The sequence below is a fragment of the Daktulosphaira vitifoliae genome, unplaced genomic scaffold (genome assembly GCF_025091365.1).
Source record: "Daktulosphaira vitifoliae isolate Bord-2020 unplaced genomic scaffold, ASM2509136v1 Scaffold_1, whole genome shotgun sequence".
Taxonomy (NCBI): domain Eukaryota; kingdom Metazoa; phylum Arthropoda; class Insecta; order Hemiptera; family Phylloxeridae; genus Daktulosphaira; species Daktulosphaira vitifoliae.
The window spans coordinates 38,542,954-38,556,390 of NW_026099572.1; the positions used below are offsets into that span (position 1 = coordinate 38,542,954).

At 23.6% G+C, this 13,437-nt stretch overlaps 1 protein-coding gene across 5 annotated transcripts in view; it reads left to right on the plus strand.

The window, feature by feature from the left end:
- Positions 1-13,437, plus strand: part of LOC126910568 (sialin) — an 18,225-nt gene continuing 4,788 nt past the window's right edge. Inside the window, exons 1-4 of one of the 5 annotated variants that reach the window (XM_050693226.1) lie at positions 1-292; positions 12,721-12,801; positions 12,889-13,097; positions 13,160-13,396. In XM_050693226.1, coding sequence (XP_050549183.1) covers positions 12,738-12,801; positions 12,889-13,097; positions 13,160-13,396 — 510 coding nt within the window. In that variant the 5' untranslated portion in view covers positions 1-292; positions 12,721-12,737. Of the gene's footprint in view, positions 293-9,896; positions 10,122-11,873; positions 11,897-12,692; positions 12,802-12,888; positions 13,098-13,159; positions 13,397-13,437 lie in introns of those variants that run through there. The other 4 variants (XM_050693222.1, XM_050693223.1, XM_050693224.1 and 1 more) reach the window with 4 other exon arrangements.

Consider the following 13,437-nt stretch of genomic DNA (forward strand, 5'->3'; position numbering starts at 1 on the left):
GGGTGGTGGTAGCGGTGGGTTTGCGCGTCTGCACAACGTCGGCGTTTTGCAGCGTTGGCGGTACCCACAGCAAGCGCTCGGTAGTCGCACCAGTAGTAGTGTGCGTCCACATTGCCACCGCCACCGCAGTACCCCTATCTTTTTATCGTGTTCACTGCCGCAACCGGCCTGTCGCAACATGTCATACGACAGCCAGCGCAGACGGACCGACAGTCTGTGCTGTAGAGGTCTCACGTAAAAACCGGCCGCGACGCTCATATTCCATTCGGCACACACGCACACCTGTTCTCAGGTAAGACGTTCAAATTTATGTTGAACTTGTGTGTTTTAAAAATCCACTGGCTAAGATGCACCATAACTTGAATCTCACTCTTACATTAACTAGGTTGACTAATTTATGATAAATATTCTCAATGAATTTCACAATAATTATCCTTTATTGAGGTTATTTTATATTCCATATTATTTTAATTATGCTTATAGTAGGCCGGTTATCGCATGACCTGGAATATATTGTGTATGTTTGGATGACACAAAACAATCCTTTCATCTGTAATCCTAAATAAATGTGTGCATGTATTTTTTGTAACCATAAAACTTGTAAAAGTTGCAACCAACACCTCTAACAGTAGTGTTTAATTGTCAACTATAGTAAAGAAAAATACAGAAATGTGTACAACTGAAACCTACTTTATAATCATTAATTTCTTCATAATCATTTAAATCAATTTTTTTAACACGTGTTCTATTAGAACCACAAGTTTTTTTTTAGATTTAGTTAAAAACAAACATATGCCAATAAAAATAACGATTATTCAATCCATTTGAAGAGCGTATCTTAAATATTCATAATGTAAAAAAATTGTTTTTAACAATAATCAAGTATTATGAACTATTGGATGTATTCCAAGTAATTCGACGACATTCATACAGACTTACACCTCCACTTTGATCAAATTTCCTGAAGAAATGATAATTTGTGGTGCCAAATGACAAATTTATTCATGGTTAATGTTAATGTCAATGTTGAATGCAAAAAATCGGTTTTATTTGGCTGTGTTACAATTATTATCCATCTACATTTGTTAAAAAAACTCATGAATCGTGGAAATCACACTCAAAATTAAACCTCATTTTTGAGGTTATGTGATATGATCATTATACTTTTTTTTCAAACATATTTTACATTTAATGCTTTGATTTTGAAATATTTTCATCTTAAAAGCATTATTTGCTATGATTATTCTATGTGATAAAATTTTTTTAATATCTATTAATATTTTAAAGGGAATTTATTCTAATAAATTATTTAACAGTAAAACTAATTTTTAAGTCGGATTCGTGTCTAGAATAATGAATTTCCTGACTTTATCAAATAAGTATTTAACTAATAAGAAATGTCCTAGATTTACGTGTATGTTTTATAAATAACAATGGCCGAGAGGGCCATTTGGAAAAGTAACAAATTATTTAAAAATTACTACTTTAATATTGATCGAATAGCTTGTTTGACTCCATCAGTTTTAGAAGAATTATACATAATACATATTATTATACATTAATATGCATAACAACACATTTTTTTTTTTTGCTTTATTCGATCTTCATCTGTTAGTATTAATTTTATATTTAAATAAAAACAAAATTTTAATAAAATGAATTTATTTCTATTCTTATTTTTATTATTAAAAACGTTAAATATTTAATTGTATAATACAAATATTTTTGATTTAAAAATTAAAGTAACATAATTTTATAATAAGAATATTTTATTAAAATAATTATTTATTTACGGGGAAGTCGATGGAATTCGTACTTCCTTTTCAATCATCTAAATACGCCTCTGTCTTATCAAAAAAAAAACGTTTGAGTGAAATATGCTATGAATTAATATTATAAATATTAAGATAACAATTTATAACACCCAAAATAAACATTATTTATATAATAAATACGGTAGTTAATACATTACGACCACATAATTCCCACTGGTTCCACCACTATACTAGTTAATATTTTTAAAATGTAAAATCTCTAAATGAAAGACCTCCATAATTTATGCTCATAATAAAAATACGCTCTGGTCCATTTACTCATTTCCCAATTTAACATTAAAATGTGTTGATATAAAAATTTATAATTCATGATAAAATACATGACTAATCTAGAATTCATAATTATTTAATTATTTAATTCATAGAAAAAAGTAAATACTTTATAATCATATATGATGATCTGTTATATATTTGTATATTATAGTTTTATTTTAAGTGACCGAAATTGTGCTCGACTAAAAATTAATTAACATTCTTGATAAAATATTTTACTATAGATAAATTATGAAATAAAATAATCATAGAATCAATTGTAAACATAGGATTTTTAGATTAGCTAAAATTAATTTAATATTTATTTAACTTACTTTCATTTTTTTTTAAATAACCTACAGTCAGAAAGTGTAAATAAGAGCAAGAAATTTTTCTTATTAAGAGTATTACACACACACACAAAAAAAGAAACGTTTAACTTTATATCCATGCTTGATAAACAAAATTTTATCTGTTTTTCTGAATTTTAGTACATTTTTCTGTTTTATGTTTTTAGTAGTTTTATACGAAATTTATTATTATATTAATCAGCAAAATGTCATGGTCAGGTGTCCATCACTTTTATATAATATTCACGTTGGCGTTGTAGGCATAAATTATTTTTAATGCTTACACTATTCAAATTAGAATTAGTATTTTGATTAAATCATAAATTATTTAAATTCATCAGAAATGTATCTAATATACTATTTAATTTAAAATTGTACTGAGTGTCTCAAACCTAACTCAAAACTCTATTAACTTTTGATACAATTATTATTTTATTAACATTTTTTTAAGAGCAGATTTCGTTTTATTAGGCTAGATTTAAAGAATATCTTTTAATATTTTCCTATTATTATTATTACATATAAGAAAAGTTATTTTTTTATTTTTAATAAAACTTTGACAGTTCTGGCCATTAGCCTCAATATTTACATACTATAAGCCATTTTTACTTAACAACCTGGGGTTTATAATAGGTTAATAACAAAAAGAAAAAAAATATGCATATATATGATTCTCAATAATTTAATTTATCTTGTTTGTTTTAAGTATGATATTACATTTTTTTTACTATAATAACAATATTATGATAATATTTTTAGGGTATTTATTAAAGTTACATGTAATTTAATGTATTGTGTGAATATAAAACGCTATTAAAGTATACATACTCTAATACAGGCTGCACCCACCCTTTTTATCTATTAAAATGTTTGTAACTAAATGAATACTTGTCCCAAAATTGTTATCAACCCATTAACATAATTTGTAAAAAAAAGATTAAAAATAGTTCTTTAAACATTTTGAATAAAATAAAAATACATTTTTTTATATTTATTTTTATTAGTCATAAATAATAAAAAATATGTTTTAAAAAGACAATAATAATTTTTAAAAAAATTTTTTATATTAAAACTTGTGAGCATTATTATTAAGTCTGAGACGCTCTGTATATAGTTGTGCCAACTAGAATTTGACATTCTTAATAACTTTTGATTCAGAAAATACTTTGTATTACTTTGTTTAAATTATTTTTACAGATTTTGACTACATTAAGAGCATATATATATATTATTACTTACGTCTAATAAAAAAAAAAAAAAATACAATTTCTATTTTTTCAAAATTTAAATAGTCATTCTTGAGCCTTTTTCTTATAATACTTTTGGATAACATTAGAATAAAATATTTGTTGAATTACAAACATTTTAATACATAGAATGAGTATGATGCAAGGGTGGGTATAACTCGTACTGTGTTTGTGTACTCCTCCCGCGATTCATATTAGTTATATTTATTAAAATGTATTTAACTTAATAAGTACTTATCTTAAAGTTGTTATAGGCTGGTCAANTTTATTAAAATGTATTTAACTTAATAAGTACTTATCTTAAAGTTGTTATAGGCTGGTCAACATATTTTGTAAAAAAATAGCAAATAATGAATAATTTTGAAATTAAAAAAAAAAAAATTAAAAATTATATTTTTTTTTTATTAGAGGCAAATAATAAAAAATATTTTTATACCGTAATCTAAAAATGTAAAAATTATTTAAAAAAATTGCTAGATCAAGTTATTAATAATATCAAAACTGGGCGGGACACCTTTTTATATTTAAATTAATTTATACAAAAAAATTAAGTGTATATTAAATTTTAAGCTATGGTTTCATTATATCATAACACAAATTTTATACACAATGGCGTAAATACGTTCTTGTGGCTTATGGAGGAAGATAATTAATGATCCCCAAAGTTACATGGTGGGTGTGAGGGAAATTCGTATTCGACGATGCCAGTGGTATTCCTGCATTTATTCATATTTAGTTATGTGTACAAATCAAAGATTAGTGTACTAATTATATTAGTATACTAAAGTTTTGTTTTGGTGTAAAAACAAAAAATCGATTTTTAAATTGCGACATGCTAAATAATATATATTAGTATGCTAAAGTTTTAAATGAACTTATTAGAGTGGATATCTATCATTTTAATCGAAATTTTATCTTACTAATAATTAGTGTAATAACTGTAATTATCAGTTATTATTGTATTTTTCAAGGATTAAATTAAACTTCTTTTTTGTTTAATGTTTAAACAAATTATAACGTTACATTAAAATTCAGATTATATAGATTTTCCCGTCCTCTCTAACTCATAGATTTTTAGAAATCGTTGAAGATTACAAGAGTTATAATAAATGTTATAACATTCTTCCTTCTTTATTTAACGTTTTTAAAATTAATGTGTTACTACATTTTTGCGTATTGTTATGTTAGGTTCATAACATGTTTCAATACAGTAGGTAGTTTTATGAATGGCCTAGTGATTAAGTTATTCCAATATAGAATTTTTTTAATATATCGTTTGACAATAATACAGAGGTGTATTTAGAAGGACGGGTCCGGTTAAAATATTCTTGTTGAGCTAAACTAAATTGAGTAGACTCAGTACCATATCAGTAATATAACCAGATATTTTTTTGAGAGGGATTATAATTTTAAATAAATTTGTTCTAAAAGCTACTAACAATCAAAATTATTTCCAGAAAGGATTATGTTTTAGAACATTTTTTGCTAAGGATGGTTGATAGCAAAATAGTTTTAAATTTTCTGACGACCCCTAAAAAGTACATTTTTAATAAAAATAATAAACTTTATTTTTTTTTTATTAATTAGTTATTTAATAGTATTATGCAACGATAGTTTAAATTTTGTATAATATTAACTATAATAATTAGATTAAAAGTTAAACGAATAATCAATAACATTGAAGTAGTTTAATTTACTTTCATTTTCAACATTATGAAAAAAATTAAATTAGACTACTTTTAAGTAGACACCACTAATGCAATTGTAATTTAAAAATAGTAATAGTGTCAGAAATTTTAAAGTTTGCTTTGTATAGAAAATAACTTAAAATTAAATTATTTGAAAACTTGGAAAAAACTAAAAAATAGTTTAAAGATTTAAATGTTTTTAATTAATTCTAATATTATTACTACTATTCAAAAACTGAAATACACATGGGTTTACAAATCTAATTTTTTGTTGTTATAAATATTGCTTTATAGATGTCATTTCAACAAAGTTTAGGTAGGCTAATTTGATTCTTCTTCTTAATAATGTTTCTCTATAAATAAACATGAAATTTTCTTAATTTTTGAGGAATCATGACAGATTTTGAGGGAATTAAGTCCTCTTTAGACTCTGTAGATTCTGTCTATATTTTTTTATTTAATAAAAATGTACTTTGTATAGTATATCAAAAGCAATTACAAAAATATTTATTAGGGAAAACGTATGTAAGACATTTTTTTATTACTTCTACAGAGAAAAATTGTATTTTTATCATTTTCATCCATGAAAATGTAAATTATGAACCCCTAGTTTCTATCTTTATTATGCTACGCTAGTTAGTAGAAAAAAATTTTTTAAAAAACACTATTATAAGTTGTGTATAAAGATTATGAGATAATTATCAATAAGCGTATTAAAAATAAACTAAGCTATATTCTTAATTTTATGAAAATCGATTTACAGTTTCCTTTGTTGTAAGTACTATAATAATATTCCATTAATTGTTATTATTTTAATCTTATACTTGTATTTATTTAACTCTTCTTATTTTTCCTCGCCATTATCCCAACTACTTTGGGACGGTCAGCCTTACCCTAAACTTCCACTTGACATTATGCCCCAAAACTTATTTTTATTTAATTGATAATTTAATTATTTATTTAATACAACGAAAATTAAAAAATAAGCGTATGCCTTTTTTCGTTATTGCCCTCAACAATTTTTCAGTAACAATAATCAAGTGACATAATTTTTTACGCTGAAGTTTACCTTTATTTATGAAATATAAATTTACATATGATGAATAATGTAATTTATGACGTCTATGATATTTTATGAATTATATTTTGTTTAACAAGAGAAGCAAGGATTATAATAAAACTTTTTTATTTGAATTTGAGACATCTGCAAGTAAGCAGTTTTTGTGGTGGGTGATGATGTGTGGGTATTTATCCAAAATATTAGATATATATCTTATTTAGCAAGGACAAAAATTAATATACATCGTAAAGCTAGAATAAACTATTTCATCACTTTATGTTTTTATAAGGTTACATAAAATTAAGAAGAAAAAACTCAAATAACTAGATATGTTTTATTAAATCTTTTTTATTATTATTCGAGGAAGTTCTATCCTCCAAAATTTTTCCTTGAAAGTTTCTTTTAATCTATTAACTGTGTAAATATATTTTCATAAAATAAATTTTTGATCTATTTACTATTTAAATATTAACTCTTAGTTTAAAAAATATTTATTTAGTTTGATCTATTATCGAAATAATTATATTATTTTAAGTTAGCATTAATTTTTAACTAATAAAAGTTTTAATTTCAATACTGCAATTTATTTGAGTTAAAAATTTTGTTATACTTTATAATTAATATCAATTAAATCATAATATGCTACCAAAAATTAATTTACATATCTATTTATTTTCGTACTTTCGAAAAATTATTATTTTTTTTTAATTTAGTTATAATTCTTATATTGTTTAAAAATAAACAACTGAATTTTAAAATTTATAATAATGAAACTGGATTCATTAATTTTTATTAAAATAATTTTGAAACTAAATTTTTATTTTCCAGGGTTTATAACAAAAAATGAAAAGTAGAAATTTAGCTGATTTTATGATAAAAATTTTATTAAGAATAATTTAAATGGAAATAATCCAAATGAAATAACAAATTAATCATCACTTAATTAAAAGTTATATTGTATTATATCCAAGGCTTTCAATATAAAAAAAGTTATTAAGTTTTAATTTTTTTATTATTATGGAAGTTTTGATCAATATTCAACTAACTTTTAATCAAATGAAACTAAATTTTTTTATTTCCAAAATTGTTAAAAATATGTTTTTTTGACTTCAAACAGTTTTTAGGTTCCATAAAATTAATGTAAATTTTGATAAATTTGGTGTTTTAAATAAGCTGTCTTTAAAACGTAACAACCTATGTTATTTTATATAAATTATTTTAATACCGTTTAAATTATTCTTAATAAGTTATCTATGACACAAAACTTAAACTTGCAAGTTTTAGATATTCTTCTTTTTTTTTTAATCTACTTTTTATAATAGTTTTAAACCCATAGGGGGCTACTATAGCAATATGGCCAAAAATAAAAATATAAAAAACATTTGGGATCACCTTAGTATATGTATATATATAGTAAATATTTTACTAGGAGTTTTTATAGGAAATTAAGAAATAAGTTTATAATATAGGAAAAATTGAGTATATTAGCAACGGACACTTAATCATTCTCAAAATTATTAACAATATTATATTGTAATAGTATTATATGAGCATTTCCTATTTTTTATATGTAAAAAAAAGTTTAAATGAAGTAGAGTAGTTAACTATTTGTTCAATATATTTCATTTTATATAATGAAAAAAAATTTGAATATTACTCACTGAGGGAACCAAATTTAAAAGGCTTTTAAACTTTGAAGTGTTAAAAACAGAGGCATGGCATTGTTTGATAAAAAAAAAAAATGGTAACAGCTGATACGACAGATAATGAGAAATATGACATGTGTTCATATATTTAGTACACTTAAGCTACTATACATGTGGTTGACAAAATATACGTTTTTTGTATGGTTATTCAATGTAAGCGCAAATTAAAACAAAAAAGTAATAGATAGCAAAAATATTCTAGAAACTATAGAACCAGGTCAAACTCCCATCTTAATTTCAGTCTAAATAAAAATCATGGGCTATATTGTTTAAATGGTTTTTAATCAAAAAATAAAACGTTTTTTTTTATTTATTATGTGTCATCACACAACTGTTTTCATTTTTCATGAATAAATACATATTTTTTTATAATATTTAGTAATACATGTTTTATACAATACTTAATTTAAATATACGGACTATCTAATTAGTAGATTTTAATGTTTGCAGTCATAGAATTTAGTTTGTTTTATTTGAATGCGACAGAAATTATCTAGAATTTAAAAATAACCTTTAACACTGTAGTAAGGATTATTTAAATTGAACAATAAAAATGATATAATAAGTACAATTCAAATTATTGATTAATAATCTTTGTCCGGATGCTTAATAATAATTAAGTTGTTAAAAACAATCAGTGTATAAACTTAATTGATAATTATAAATCTTGTAAGCTCAACCGTTTTTAATTAAAGAGTATGTTATTTTAATTTTGTGTAATTAGAACACTCATAAAAAATATTAAATATTTAAAATAATTATGTGATTTATAGATCTTATCATGGTCTAAACAAATGCCACACCAATGAAAAATATTTTTTTAAAGACTAACTTAGATGGTTTTCGAATCTAGTTCCCTCAAACCCTAAAAACAACACGATTTAGATCAATTTAAATAATAATAAATTAAAAAGAATTGTTCATTTTTTGCTTAAAAAAAAATAAATAAATAGTAATTTTATAAATATATCATAATTATATTATAATATATATTGTTTAATATAAAATGTTTATCAAATACTTGGACGTTTATAAAAACTACGCTTTTAAATTATTAATGTTAAAATATTTAGTTAATTATTTAAATTTTTGTTGTTTTAGGTTGTAGATAAATAATACTAATTATAAATATTTATGTTTGTTATTAATCCACAGAAACGGGCAACTACATTTTAAATTATAAAATAGTTGGCTATCCCTTTGTTTTAGTTAAATTAAATCTGGGGTTCGATGAAAAAACAAATATATTAATAAATAATAACAACGATTTTCACTATATTAATCTTCTAAGAATTTTAACAGGAAATTAACAAAAAATAAATAAATTTATTTGCTTGATCATATGTATAATCTCATTCACACAGCCTATTTAGGAAAATTACAACAATTATTTATAATTAACCAATGTTACAGTAATTTAATATAATAAGAACATGGACAAATCTGTTAATTTAATAATAATAAAAACTTGAATTTTTAAATTTAAATTTATGTAATAATATGTGTCGTACTAATATGATAACTTTTTTGTAATCACAAGTATATGTTGATACTTTACCAGTAAGTTTTAAGAGAATTTTTTTGACCTGTTCGTATACTGGTTTTCAACCCACTGTTGCCAGTTGTAACGCCCTTCCTACTACAAAAATAGGCTACAACGAGTTTTGAATGAATATCACAATCAGAATCTAAATAGTAGACGCATGTACTTGGTGTAGTTTTCAACTCTTCGACTCTGTCGCATGTGCGGTTTATAATCACGCATGTTCGTATCTGCCGGTATTTTTTTTATTTTAAACGTGTTAAAAATGTGTTGTTCGCTAAAATAACATAAAATTATTATTCTGGGTATTTTTGAACTAAAATTAAAAAAAAAAAAATTGTGATAACAATTTCAAAAACGTATAAATTGGTAATTATTATTATTCATACTTAAAAAAATGTCCAAGCATTCAATGATATCCTCTTGTGTATAAATAAAAGGTAAAACTAACATGAAGAAATTCATGAATAAATTATAAGCTACAATTGTTGCTAAAAACCTTTTATTATTCCATGGAAAAATTTTAAAAATGTATAGATTATCTGTATAATTTTTTCACGCTAGATTACAAATTATTAACAGTTTCTTATTATTGTTTGAAATATAAAACACATAATTTCACCTAAATTATTTTACCCTATTTAGTGATCATTTTAATTGTTAATAGCTATTATAACTAAATCAATTTAAATTTTGTCTTGATTGAATAAATAACTGAAACTTAACATTAATAGAATAAATCCTTAAAATCGAACTTATTGATAATCATATTAGAGGGGTGTTTTGCATTAACGTAGTTCACATAGGAACTGTAGGGACTTAAATCCTCACTGAAAAATTCGTAGACTTCAAAAATAAATTAAATTTTTTGTAGGCAGTTGAATGTGAAAATAAAGAAACTCCCATCGGCTCTATTAACCAATATTATGAAACTCATTAATAGAAATTTAGTTCAAGCTACGCCTATGGCGTTTTGTGTTTAGTTCTTAATATTTACTAAGAGATTTTTGGATAATATTTTTTGTCTTTATATAAGTTGGAGCATATCCAGAATTAATAGAAGAGTTGGTCGAAATAAATTTAATTGACGCGATCCGCCTTTTTTTGTTATAATTTTTTTTTTTTAATACAAACGTATTATGTTAATATATATTTTTTATTTTGTTATCTCAAGGCAAAGAAATAGTTATTAAATTATATTAAATATTTAGGGTGGTTAGACTTACCAGTTAAGTAACCAATACTGATTAAGTAGACGAATTTCACAGTTAATCTAGATTAATTTAAAAGGTATTTTTGTTTTTGTTTCAAAATCAAGTATTTTATTTTATGAAGTTTAATCTAAACTAGGAATATATATCATTGTAATCCTTAATAGAATTTTTTTCTTTCCCATTTTTATCAACTAATGAAAAAAATTATAAAAAGCAAAAAAAACGTTTTAAATTTTTATAATCTAAGTTTTTTTAAAATAAAATATCGTATTTTATTAATAAAATCTACTAATAAAACGATAATATATTAATTTTTTTTTTTGCTATAAATATCAAAATGACAAAAATGTATTCGTGTATTGTTAATTTTCCTATTAAGTTGAATTTAGATTTGTACCATACGTTAAAAAGTGGGTCTTTGAAATAAAAATGACTGTGGTAACGGTATAAAAAAATTGAACGTTATCAGTAACAATGGCGGAACAGAATTTTTATCTGCGGTACCACCATGTTTAAACCTTCAAAGAGATTTTCTATTGAATCTTAAAGTTCTTTAGTCTTTAAAATTTTGTTGTAGTGTAATAATTATTTTTTTTCTTTTAAGATAGCCACAGCTCACATGTTGATTCCCTAATATCCACTGATCTACATTTAAGTTTGAATTGTACAACCATTTTTTTAAAGAAATAAATATTAAAATTTGTTTAAACACATGAAGTATGAATAATAATACAATATATTTGTACAATAGAAGTAAACATATACAGATGAGCTAATCAGTAACAGAATTCTCATTATATATATATATTTATAAAAAAAATCATAAAATACGTTTTTAATTTTTTTTTTTACAAAGAATAGAATTTATATACTAGCTAGTATTTTTGTATACTTAACAACGTACAAGTAAACATGTCATCAGCAAAATTTGAACACATTATCAAATATTTAGTTGATATGGAAATCATGCTGAACTGTAGACGCAAAAAAAATATATACATGTTAGCATTTTATATAATGATATGTTTTACTGTAAAATATTGTATGAAAAAACAGTTTATATTAATATTTTATGGAACTCCATAAGTAAATATACTATTACAACTAAAAAATGTATTAAATTTATAATTCCACTAAGACGATTACAAACTAGGAATGGGATAGGTAGAAGAAAATAAGCATAAAATTATGAATATACAATGTTTCACTAAGTTTTTACATCTTTCATCTTTTTTACAACTTTACCCTAAAGTTGTTATTGGGTGGTTAACATATTTTGTAAAAAAATAGCAAATAATGAATAATTTTCAAATAAAAAAAAAAAAAAAAAATTATATTTTTTTTTTATTAGAGGCAAATAATAAAAAATATTTTTATACCGTAGTCTAAAAATGTAAAAATTATTTTAAAAAATGGCTAGATCAAGTTATTAATAATATCAAAACTGGGCGGGACCTTTTTATATTTAAATTAATTTATACAAAAAAATTAAGTGTATATTAAATTTTAAGCTATGGTTTCATTATATCATAACACAAATTTTATACACAATGGCGTAAATACGTTCTTGTGGCCTATGGAGGAAGATAATTAATGATCCCCAAAGTTACATGGTGGGTGTGAGGGAAATTCGTATTCGACGATGCCAGTGGTATTCCTGCATTTATTCATATTTAGTTATGCTTTTGACTCTACAAGAAATGTAGTCTTATTTCACGACCCTTATAAACACAAATTTATTTAAATCATTATGATTTTTTTTAAAGTTATAAAAATAAAGTTGAATTTTTTTTTTAGCATATTAAATAGCAAAATTGTGTTGTAGTGCTGTAGTCAATAATTATGGACGATTCAGAAAGCAGAATGCTGGGTAAAAAACGCAAACTTTGTTTTAGAAGCTTACAAGGTATATTATATGATCAAACATATAAAATATGAGTACATACTCATTTTTTTTAGTTATTTTAATTAAATGTATGTTTTATATAATTAGATATGATACCAGCTCGTGCAGTGTTGTATATGATGTCTTTTAGCGGCTTTCTAGTAAGCTTCATGATGCGCACAGACATAAATTTAGCTATGGTAGCTATGGCTAAAATGAAAACTAGAATTGAAAATTCCACTAATATAACTGAATTATATTGCTATGCACCCAATGTGAATAGCACTTTAACAGTTATTGAAGACAATAAGGCGATGGTAAAATATTATATTTTAATTTGATCGAACTATATTATACTAAATGTTACCTCTTATTACAGGAAGACGGTGAGTTTGAATGGGACTCTACAGTGCAATCGGCCATTCTCAGTTCGTTTTATTGGTGTTACATATTATCTCAAGTTGTTGGAGGTGTTTTAACACAGCGCTTCGGTTCTAAAACAGTATTTGGATTTTCTCAATTAGCAACCGCTATTGCTTCATTGCTCATACCACAAGCAGCTTCAATACATTATTCTGCTGTTATAGCACTCAGGTCATTACAAGGCATGGCTTCAGTAAGTTGAAAATAAATTTAAATGAGAGTATAAATATATTG